The sequence below is a fragment of the Bufo gargarizans genome, chromosome 5, assembly GCF_014858855.1.
Source record: "Bufo gargarizans isolate SCDJY-AF-19 chromosome 5, ASM1485885v1, whole genome shotgun sequence".
In the NCBI taxonomy this organism is placed as follows: Eukaryota; Metazoa; Chordata; class Amphibia; order Anura; family Bufonidae; genus Bufo; species Bufo gargarizans.
Window position 1 is genome coordinate 338997534 of NC_058084.1, and position 12476 is coordinate 339010009.

The 12476-nt window shown below is 43.2% G+C and overlaps 1 protein-coding gene across 2 annotated transcripts in view; it reads right to left on the bottom strand.

Annotated features, from left to right (window-relative positions):
- The window catches only part of LOC122938163 (voltage-dependent L-type calcium channel subunit beta-2-like), a 150101-nt gene that overhangs the window by 120728 nt on the left and 16897 nt on the right, over window positions 1-12476 (bottom strand). The window contains exons 1-2 of one of the 2 annotated variants that reach the window (XM_044293508.1): window positions 3003-3214; window positions 1779-1898 (exon numbers count right to left, since the gene is read on the bottom strand). In XM_044293508.1, the coding sequence (XP_044149443.1) occupies window positions 1779-1898; window positions 3003-3071 (189 nt within the window). In that variant the 5' untranslated portion in view covers window positions 3072-3214. Of the gene's footprint in view, window positions 1-1778; window positions 1899-3002; window positions 3215-12476 lie in introns of those variants that run through there. The other variant, XM_044293509.1, reaches the window with a different exon arrangement.

Here is a 12476-nt window from a genome sequence, read left to right on the forward strand (position 1 = left end):
GGTGTATGTAATCCACCGACGGCAGAAAAAGTTCCAGGCACACTGGCTTTTTTAGTGTCAAATTCTTTGTTCCCACAGGGGCTGCGCTGCTGGAAGAGGTGTCTGGCATCGACCTAATCCTCTGCTCCCCAAGCTGAGTGTGCATGTCAATGGGGGACACGGGAGAGAGAGCTGCCTGCCCAAATGAACGTTTGGCCGAGAGCTCTCTAAGGCTACTTTCACATCTGCTTTTTTAAATCCGGCAGGCTAGATACTGCCGTAAAAACGGGATCCGTCTGGTTTCTGGCTTGAGGGTCAGGTTTCAGACAGACAAAAACCAGTGCGTGTACCAATTTCTGTCTAGTCAACACCTGGCAGGATATCCATCGGATCCCATTGTAGTCAAAAAGGGGTGTAGGGGCAGGGTGTTCCCAGCATACATACTTTTACTTGACTGTTCTTGTAACTCCCATATAAGTGAAAGGAGGATTCTGGGAGTTGTAGTTTTTAGAACAGCTGGAGTACCAACGGTTGCTGATTCCTGCTCTACCAGAACAGCCTGCCGGGTTTAAAAACGCAGATGCGAAAGTAGCTCAAGGTGTTTGGCCGGCCACCTTTATTTTTATAGGGTCTTTTTGCAGTGGCTAAATAAGACTCTATTCACCCAACGTCCCCCATTTAAAGGACATCTGTTACATGTGCACTTGGCAGCTGAAGGCATCTGTGTTGGTCCCATGTCCATATGTGTCCGCATTGCTGAGAAAAATGATGTTTTAATATATTCAAATCAGTCTCTGGAGGCTTAGCTCTTTCTGCAACTACTGCGCCCTCTCCACTTTGATTGACAGGGCCAGGCCAAACATGATCACACCTGGTCCTGTCAATCAGAGTGGAATAGGTGCAGCAGTAGAAGAGAGAGAAGAGCCTCTAAGTGTAACGGTAACGCCCCCGTTGCTCCTAGAGGCTCATTTGCATATAATAAAACATCATTTTTCTCAGCAATGCGGACACATATGAACATGGGACCAACACAGATGTCTTCAGCTGTCAAGCGCACATGGAACAGGTCAGCCAGTGTCATAGATACAAAACTGCTGACAGATGCCCTTTAATGGGTCGCAGGAGGAGACGCTTTTTAGGTATGGTCGTACATATGGATGCTATTTGATTTTGTGTGGGCCGCAATAGGATATACATGTAAACGAGCATATGCACTTTGCACTTTATTACGGTCCTACAATAACATGCATGTATATCTAGGTAGATCCGTTGTCCAGCAATATGCTTCCACTTAGCTATGAGCCTGCATTCCCTGCTAGGGCACTGTTCGCCTTGTATGTGTTTGTATCACCAACCATTTTAATATTGCTTTAATTGGTGTGACAGATGCCCTTTAAGTCAATGGAGTCCGTCAGGTGATGTTGGTGACGGATCCATCACAGCTTGAGTTCCGTTCCCTGCTCCTATGATGATACAGAGATGTGAACAGTGTCTAATACATGCTATGTAAAATAAAGGACTGGGGGGCGAGCCAATAGCAAGCACCAGAAGCATCACAGACAAATAGCGGCTATGGGTAGGTGGAGACATTGAAAGCACTTCCAACTTTTTAAGAACATTAATGTTGAATTTTCTCTTAAGATGTCACCTAGACCCCATTATCATTGCTTCCAGGTAAAGTTACAAAGCGACCCGTTCCCTCCCGGTGCTTTATTCTGCCATCATGTCAGCCGGCTATTATGTTCCAGTTCTGTAATGCACCGGCAGACGTGCTGATAACAATATGTCAGATGCTGTACCTTGGCTTTCTCCAGCTGTGCCTGGGCCTGACGCTCTGCCTCTCTCCGCACGGCCTCCCTGTCTTCTTCCAGAGAGACATCAGAATCAGATGGACGGCTGGTATAGGAGTCCGCCGAACCCTGCGGAGAAGAAGAGGAGAAATATTATAATGGATGCGCAGCGATGATGACGGCCAGTCTTGTGTAGACCACCGTGGTGAGCTTAATAATACAGAAGAAATATTGGAGCGGCTTGTTGGGTTCCCTCATTAGACAAGCTGTTTTGACTATTGATCATCAAGCGTGTAATCTCGCCGAAGAGAGATCTCTATTCTCCCTGTCACCCGGCTCATTCGGGAATCTGATTCTTGGTCAAAACAGACGAGGAACATATGCTATTAAGCAAACAGTTAAAGAGGCAAGCAGTCAACAAATGTGCTGCGTTGGCTGAGAAGCTCATCTATGCCAGTCAGTGCCTACCGAGGCTTTCATCTGTCCCCCCCCTTCCATACACAGTTCAGTACACTTTATTAAAGGATTTGTCTATATTAGACACCTCTCTCATGATTACGGGTCATGGTCAGATTTTTTCTGTGGAACCAGTGACCATTGGGTGCCCAATGGCCATCCATTGACTTCTATAGCTAAGGTTCTCCAGTCCAGAGTTGCTATGGCTTTGGGCTATGGCTAACTAGGACTGCTCTTGGGCAGAGGACCCTCCTTCGTTAGTATGCCCTAACAGAGTAGACACCCCTTTTAAATACGATATATTTGCATGGGCTCGATACTATCTATCAGCATTCCAACCTAGTTATTATTTCCAAAGCACCATCATATGCCACGGGGCTGTACGAGGGCAACACAGAAAAGTCGGAGAGATGTCCTGGACATTGAGATGTTCTGCAGCTTACAAACGTGTCGTGCAATTATTAGGGTCAATCATTCACATGTAAATATCATATCAGTACAAGAACGTAGGCAGAGGACCTTCTCTATAAAAGCCACCTAAGATATCTTAAGTCAAACCTCTTCCTACAGATTATTAACCATTTCAAGTTGCCTATATTGCCATCAACCATCACCCGCCTTCCATCATATAATTCCATACAATATTACCAGACACGAGATCACCCTGCTCCAGACATCGGTGGTTATCTAATATACTACAGAGCTATATATAGCAGCCGGTCGTAATAGCCACATCACCACTTCTCCTCCAGGTAGATTAATATAGAAGGAGCTTACACAAACATCAGGGTTCTTCAGTCGTCCTCCTTTGGTTCTTTTTAAGAGTCTAATCCAGGAGGCCTTCATTAGCCAGACCGGTTAATTATTGTGCCCGGTGGAGGCACCCCGTGCAGATCCTTCCCAAACAAGTGCACGGATTATCCTGAAGATCAGCACTGCCTTCCCTAGCCATCTTTCCTTTGTAAGCTCCAGGAACGACCACACACACACTGGGCAACTTCAGCAGAAGTAAAGGGCGAGAGGTCGTGCTTCCTTCTCATTCCAATCACAGGTGTTCATTCATTAAGGAACCCATTTAAAAGAAGAAGAAGAAGAAGAACAAGTCCAAATATGTCTCCTTGTCATCATGGTTGAGAAGATGCTGAACACAAGGCATCCCTGCTGCCCGTGCCAGGTGACAGCTAAGCACAGAGAAGGAGTCTACATTGCTCCCAGAGAATGGAAGCCTTGCAGAAATGAAATCCTGGGCAAAATGTATTCAGTGACATTTGCAAGTGCAAAGTTCAATCAATCTCTTTAGGGATCTGGTTGGGGGACGGAGTCTCGCCTCCCTGAGCATGCTCGGTATCCTGTCCTTACGCAGTTGCTCACATCACACAGGGCTGCTAGTCTTTGTCAGATTGCTTTTCTGCATCTCAAGGGTACACAGCCTGAAAATAGCAAGAAGCTGCTGGCAGGACGGAGCAGCTGATCATCTGCATCACACGGAACAGACCTGTACTTGCCGTGTGCACAGAGACATAGACGCTACAGGGGGCTGAGAACGCTACAGGGGGCTGCTGTCCTATATAGTGGGAGAATATAGATTCAGGGGCAGGTGACGGCTCCGAAACTTTCTTTTCTGGTGCAATTGTTTCATTTTTAACCCGATGGACAAAACATTTATCTATTTATTATTTTCATATCTATCTATTTATTTCTCTAATAATATCTATATTTCATGAATTCTATCATATTTATCTATATTTCATTCTATCTCTCGCTCATATTTATCTATATTTCATTTATTCAATCTATCTAATATCTATCTATCTCATATCTATCTATATTTTATTCTATCTATCTATCTATCTATCTCATATCTATCTATCTATCTCATATCTATCTATCTATCTATCTATCTATCTACCTATTGCTCATATTTATCTATATTTCATTCTATCTATCTTCTATCTATCTATCTATCTATCTATCATATCTATCTATCTCATATCTATCTATATTTCATTCTATTTTCTATCTATCATATCTATCTATCTCATATATATCTATATTTTATTCTATCTATCTATTTCTCTAATATCTATCTCGCTCATATTTATCTATATTTCCTTCATTCTATCTATCTATCTAAAAAGGCAACAGGGTCAGCAGCACTCTATAGGTATGCCAGGTGCAATTCCACAAATGTTCCTGGACCAGGAGCAGTGAGATTTCTATCTATCTATCTATCTATCTATCTATCTATCTATCTATCTATCTCATATCTATCTATCTATCTATCTATCTATCTATCTATCTATCTATCACATGTAGTACTTAGTATAATACAATGTAACAATGTTAGTTATATTAACCTTAGGGTGCATTCACACAACTGTAATTCTGGGTTCACAATTTTGCGGAACGGGTGCGGATCCGTTAATTTAATTTTCCGTAGAGCATGCCCTATTCTTGTCTACAATTGCGGACAAGAGTAGGCATTCTCTATATAGTGCAAAATGGTGAAAGCACCCGGCCGGCATCCATGTTTTGCAGTCGTGTGAATGCGCCCGTAGTCAGATTGATACATCTAGGACCAGCTTTAGGTTGGGGTCACACGTTGTGGATGCACCATGGCCAAGGAGCGCCCACGATGCGGTTGGATCTGCTCTGGCATAGACTGGTTCTCAAACTGCTATTTAGCTGCAGACCATTCACAGTGAAGCTGCATTTCCACCTACAGTCAGTCTGAGGGCAGGTACACTGGGGGGGGGGGGGGGGCGGGTTTGGCCACATCACGGGTGCTCCTTGGTCCTTAAGCACCCGCAATGTTTGGACTTAGCCTTGGACACATACTGTACTTTACAATGTGTTGAGCATATTCACTAAAAGTACAAATACGCAGAATAAGAGCCAAAAACACCATTTCAGATGTAACGGCGCACAATTCATTTTTACTTGAGTGCAAAAAAGCTAAGTCATGGAAACCAAATATCGGCAGGTGTGATAGGGAGGAAGCTTTATATCAGCGCTTCCTTTAAGAACACAGTAAAAGACCCCCATACACTTGTCGCCACCGCCAAATGTCTCAAGACAAGCACCTGCATCCTCGTTCTGGAATATGGCCATAGCTGGGAAATCAATCAAATGACCTCTAAACCCCCTGTGCGCTCCCATGACATTAAATGCACAGCGCTCATTCGCCTCTGCTGCACCGATTAACAATGGAGATGAAACGGGCCAATGTGAGCCAGCTGTCATATACTAAGAGAAAGCTGTAGTAATGCCTCCCTGCCGCGTCCATAGCCAGCAATATATCAGTAAGTAATGCGAAATATGGTAAGGTGAGATCTCAGGGCCATAGAGGGATCTCCTCGTGAGATAATTTACCTATGGGACGCTAAAGACACTAAATACAGTAACATTCCTTTAATTTGGATCATATAGCACATGTGTCTACCACAATGTGGACATTCACAAGACTGACCCATGATAGTAAGATTAACATTTTATTTCAGGCTGTTTTCTCTCAGATACTCTGACCAAAATCTGATGCAGACAATCCCTTCTCTAAAGATAGATGATCACCGGGGGCCCGGCTCCTGGAGACCTCGGCATTTAGCCAGAAAGGCTGACCATGTACTAAATGAATGATCCAGGTCTGCCCGAGTGCAGGCCAACCTTAGCAGTTCCTCTCTCTGGCTCATACAGGGGTCTCTACGACATCCATCTATGGGGACACTTCTTACTGGCACATTATTGGGGGGCACTATGCTTTACTGGCACATTATTGGGGGGCACTATGGGGGCACTTCTTACTGGCACATTATTGGGGGCACTATGGGGACATTTCTTACTGGCACATTTTTGGGGGGCTCTATGGGGCACTTCTTACTGGCACATTATTGGGGGGCACTGTAGGGGCACTTCTTAATGGCACATTATTGGAGGTCATCTACTGAGTGCACAAAGAGGGGTATTTTATATGGGGGGCACTATGGGGAAGGGGGAAGAGCAACACTATGGGGGCATCTACTGAGGCCACAAAGAAGGAGTACTTTATATGGGGGGCTCTATATAGGGGCATTTTATACTGGGGCACATTATGGGGGGTACTATGGGGAAGGGGGGAGAGGAGCACTATGGGGGCATCAACTGAGGCCACAAAGAAGGAGTACTTTATATGGGGGCTCTATATAGGGGCATTTTATACTGGGACACATTATGGGGGGTACTATGGGGAAGGGGGGAGAGGAGCACTATGGGGGCATCTACAGGGGGCACTAGGAAGGGGTATTTTATACTGGCAAATTATTAGGGACACTGATGGCATCTACTGGGGCACTATATAGGGGCATTTTATACTGGTATATTATGGGGGGCACTATGAGGAAGGGGAAGAGGAGTACTATAAGGGCATTTACTGGAGGCACTATATAGGGGTATTTTATACTGGCACATTATGGGGGTATGATGTGGAAGGGGGAAGAGGAGCACTGTGGGGGTATTGACTTGGGGGCATTATATAGGGGTATTTTATACTGGCACACATTATGGGTGCACTATGGGAACATTAAAAGGGGGTATTTTTGCACTGGCACACAATATAAGGGGGCATTTTTGTACTGGCACATTACAAGGAGAATTATTACTGCGGGGGGCATTGTGGTGGGCTTTATTACTACTGGTGGACTATGGGGAACATGATTACTAGTATGGGCACTATGGGAACATCATGACGTCTGGGGCACAGTGGGGACATGTTGGGGGCACTGTAGAAGCACTATTACTACCAATTGTGCTCTAGCAGAGAATTATTACTATTAGTGGGACATTGGGGAGCACCCTGACACAGTATCAGCTTAGCACAGTTATTTTTGGGGGACATTATATTTACACTATTATTGTCAGGGGCACTATTTGCTGGGCGCAGTTATTTTAGGACACTGTGTGCCAATAATTATTAAAGGGCACTATCTGCATGGTAGTACTATTATCAGGGGGTTTATCTGTTTTTGCAGTATAATATTGGGGAGCACAGCGGCACAGTATTGTGGGTGGTAGAATAATTTGTCCAGAAGATGGGAGGATGATAGAAAAGTAGTAAACTAAGATTTTGTCAAACTGCAGAGACGAGAGATGGCTGAAAAATCATCATGGCGGTCTGGTCTGAAAGGAGAAGATGAGGAAAGAGAACATCTACATCAGAGGTGACATCACTGGATGTAAGAGATATGTGGCGCTGTATTACCCTGTATGTTTTGTAGTGATATACATAATGTTAGGAGGGAAGGGGTTAGGTTGAGAATTTGGTATGGGGGAAAGGCGCTGTTTAAATTTTTTCGCCTCAGGCAGCAGAAAGGCTAGGTGCATCCCTGTTCACATGGAGGTGATTTTCTGGTCATATGACCTTCCATCAACAGCCATCTTATGGACATGACCTCTGTGTGGACAGCACAAAAGACTTAGCAAACAAGGGGGCATCACTAATGAAATATAGAAAATGGTGCAAAATATCAACAAAGGTTATATTAGTAAGTGCCATATAATCATCTTACAAACACACAGGTCAACAGTAGCCAGAAAGTGGCCAAACCCTTTAATTTTAAGTCTGTCTTGGCAACGCGTTTCAGAGCCTTTGTCATATAGAAAACAACACTATTTATTTGCCTGATGAAGGGGCTGGTGTGGCCCCTAAATGCATTGACAAGACAACATGAAATTAAAGGGGTTGGCTGCTATATAAGTACTTTACACAACATTGTTGGAGGCAGGGTAAAAATGAGTTTCCAAATATACTGTACTTTATTTAAAAAATCTGTCTGGTTATCTTTTTATAGTAAGCCATGCCCCCTGAGCCCCGCTCTGCCGTGCAGGCAGTTCGTCCATAGCTGCACGCGACATGGAGGAGCTTTAGAGAAAGCTCGTCCATGCCTTTATTGCACATGCGCTGCTCTCCTAATCTGCCTAAGAGCAGTACAAACAGCTTATTCCTCTCAAGAGTTCGGAGCAGGGAGCCTAGTAAGAGCACGTCTGATGTCCTCTCTACAATGAGGGCGGTCCCCGGCGATAGCTCTGATTGTCTAGTCTGTATAGACTAGTCAATCACAGGATTCTAATACTGGCTGAAAGGTTCTGATCCCCACAGTCCAGCCCCCCCTCCCGCCCGATCTGTTTCAGGATGGCCGAGCGGTTAGCAGAGTGTCAGCTTTAATATACAGCTCACACTCTGCTTGTAACGGCCGACATCGGTGTTGGCACCGATGTGGGCCGTTTAACCCCTTCCATGCTGCGGTCGATAGGGACCGCTGTATGGACGGGGTTAAGAGATGGAGGGAGCTACCTTCCTCTCCCCTCGGGCTGCTGTGCTGTGGCAGAGGCCCGATGCCTGATGGGTTAACAGAGGGAGGGAGCTCCCTCCCCCATTGGTCGCTGCTCTGCTGTGAGAGCGTCCCGATGGTTACCATGGCCTTCACAGTCATCCGGCTTGCCTTGGTATAGCTGATCAGGCACCTGATAAAGGATGATCAGGCTTACTGTGAGTGATAATGCACTGCAGAACACTATACAGTGTACTGCAGTGTATTGTAAACCATCAAACTCACTGGATCTTCAAGAACCAAGTGGGTCTGGGTCAAAAAAATGTTTAAAAAAATATATAAAAAAAGTTTTTTAAAAAATGTCTTCTTATAGCTTACCGTATATAAAAAAAAAAAAAAAACACGTCCTTTTCCCAAAATAAAGTTAAAAAAATTTGTAAAAAATAGGGAAAAAATAAAAGTTTACATATTAATTATCACCGCGTCCATATCGACTGACTCTATAAAAATATCACATGACCTAACCCCTCAAGTGAACACCGTCAAAAGAAAAAAAAAACTCAGCAAAAAAATAAAATTTTTTGTCACCTTACATCACTAAACGTGCAACACCAAGCGATCAAAAAGGCATATGCCCACCAAAATCATACCAATCTAACCGTCACCTCATCCTGCAAAAAATGAGCTCCTACCTAAGACAATCTCCCAAAAAATAAACAAACTATGGCTCTTAGACTATGGAGACACTAAAACATATTTTTTATTTTTATTTATTTTAATTTCTTTTTTATTTCAAAAATGCTTTTATTGTGTTAAATGTACCAAAAAATAAAAAAGTTGACAAATTAGGTATCATCACATCAGTAACAACCTGCTCTATAAAAATACCACATGACCTAACCCTTCAGGTGAACACCGTAAAAACTATAAAATAAAAATAGCAAGTGATCAAAAAGTCATATGCACCCCAAAATAGTGCCAATCAAACTGTCATCTCATCCTGCAATAATGATACCCTCCCTAAGACAATTGTCAAAGAATATATATATACACTCACCTAAAGAATTATTAGGAACCCCATACTAATACGGTGTTGGACCCCCTTTTGCCTTCAGAACTGCCTTAATTCTATGTGGCATTGATTCAACAAGGTGCTGATAGCATTCTTTAGAAATGTTGGCCCATATTGATAGGATAGCATCTTGCAGTTGATGGAGATTTGAGGGATGCACATCCAGGGCACGAAGCTCCCGTTCCACCACATCCCAAAGATGCTCTATTGGGTTGAGATCTGGTGACTGTGGGGCCATTTTAGTACAGTGAACTCATTGTCCTGTTCAAGAAACCAATTTGAAATGATTCAAGCTTTGTGACATGGTGCATTATCCTGCTGGAAGTAGCCATCAGAGGATGGGTACATAGTGGTCATGAAGGGATGGACATGGTCAGAAACAATGCTCAAGTAGCCCGTGGCATTTAAACGATGGCCAATTGGCACTAAGGGGCCTAATGTGTGCCCAGAAAACATCCCCCACACCATTACACCACCACCACCAGCCTGCACAGTGGTAACAAGGCATAATGGATACATGTTCTCATTCTGTTTACGCCAAATTCGGACTCTACCATTTGAATGTCTCAACAGAAATCGAGACTCATCAGACCAGGCAACATTTTTCCAGTCTTCAACAGTCCAATTTTGGTGAGCTTGTGCAAATTGTAGCCTCTTTTTCCTATTTGTAGTGGAGATGAGTGGTACCCGGGGGGGTCTTCTGCTGTTGTAGCCCAACCTCAAGGTTGTGCGTGTTGTGGCTTCACAAATGCTTTGCTGCATACCTCGGTTGTAACGAGTGGTTATTTCAGTCAACGTTGCTCTTCTATCAGATTGAATCAGTCGGCCCATTCTCCTCTGACCTCTAGCATCAACAAGGCATTTTCGCCCACAGGACTGCCGCATACTGGATGCTTTTCCCTTTTCACACCATTCTTTGTAAACCCTAGAAATGGTTGTGCGTGAAAATTGAGCGTAACTGAGCAGATTGTGAAATACTCAGACCGGCCCATCTGGCACCAACAACCATGCCACGCTCAAAATTTCTTAAATCATCTTTCTTTCCCATTCTGACATTCAGTTTGGAGTTCAGGAGATTGTCTTGACCAGGACCACAACCCTACATGCATTGAAGCAACTGCCATGTGATTGGTTGACTAGATAATCGCATTAATGAGAAATAGAACAGGTGTTCCTAATAATTCTTTAGGTGAGTGTATATGTCTCTCAGACTATGGAGACACTAAAACATGATTTATTTTTTGTTTCAAAAATGATATTGTTGTGTAAAACTTAAATAAATAAATAAAAGTATCCATATTAGGTATTTCCACGTCCGTAATGACCTGCTCTATAAAAATGACCTAACCCCACCGTCCAAAAAATTTAATAAAAAATGTGCAAAAAATGTTTTGGGGGTCACCTTACATCACTTAAAGTGCAACACCAAGCGATCAAAAAGGCGTATTCCGACCAAAATAGCATCAATCTAACAGTCACCTCATCCTGCAAAAAATGAGCCCCTAGCTAAGACAATCGCACAAAAAAAAATATTGCTCTCAGAATATGGAGACACTAAAACATGATTTATTTTGTTTATAAAATGCTATTATTGTGTAAAACTTAAATAAATAAAAAAAGTAGACATATTAGGTATCGCCATGTCACATGACCTAATCCCTCTTATGCTGGACTTTTTTAAGTGCTAAAAAAATCTACCAGTACTAAATTCATGTGTATGGACCTTCAAAGGGGTAGTGTGGCCTATATTTTATTTTTAAAAAGGCTCAAAATGCTGCAAACTACTCACTCCAGCGTTCCGTCACCGCTCCTATTCCAATGATTCCCAGATCAAACCCAGAGGAAACAATTGCTAAGTCAATCAGTGGCTGAAGCGGTTCACCATTATGGCCAGTGGTTGGCTGAGTGGTCATTTCCTGCGTGTCGAGAGGGACAAGGAAGCAGAGACCAGCGGGGGACCTGGGAAGTCATAATGGGGCATTACTGTTTTTTTTTTAAATTTCAGCAGTCTGAGCCTGTTTTCAAAAATAATTTCACCCAAACAACCCTTTAATCCAAGGCCAGTGTCAACAAAAGTCAAACCTGGGCAGATGCCACCATGGCCATGTGAATAAATATGATATTTGCCTGGAATGGCGAGAGAGAGTAGCATAGACAGGTCGTCCACTGTGAGTCTATAAAGCGAGGGTCCACCTTAAAGGCTATGTGCACCTTTGGGGGCAATTTTCTTTTATTATTGCATTGTACTAATTTTAAGCTATAAATAATATGGCGTTCTTTTTTCTGTACAGATCTGACATGCTCTAGTAGCACCCTTTAGATTTTCTGTCTCGTCCGTCAGACCAGGAGGTGACAGGCTTCTTATCTCTGCTCTCTGACATTAGAAACACTCATTACAGCGCAGTTCTTATCTTACTGATAAGAATGTGGCTTAAATAAGTGTCTATGACCTCTCAGTAGTTTAGAGATGAAGTTTATTAGATGACCAGTACAAAGTGAAAGCACCATTCACACAGCTAGAAAAACTGTTAACCCTTTGTGACAGAACAGCTCAATATTTGTAATTAAAGGCCAACTGAAAAAAATATATATTTGCCAAAAATGAGTATCAAAGTTGCCTCCGAAGGTGTACATAGCCTGTAAATCCGCCATATCGGGCAGTCACTGTCCTGTATGTCTCTGCAGTGGAGGTGACTACCAGACTAAAAGAATAGTACATACTGTACCATTTAGGCCAGGTACGACACTGCCCATTATATATCACCATGAAGTAAAAAGGTTTTGATCTTTATTATTGTCTAATGGGCCCTAACACTGCCAATCATAAATAATATCTCCAGAAACAGATCACATTTTCTGCTTGCTGTCGTCTCCAGC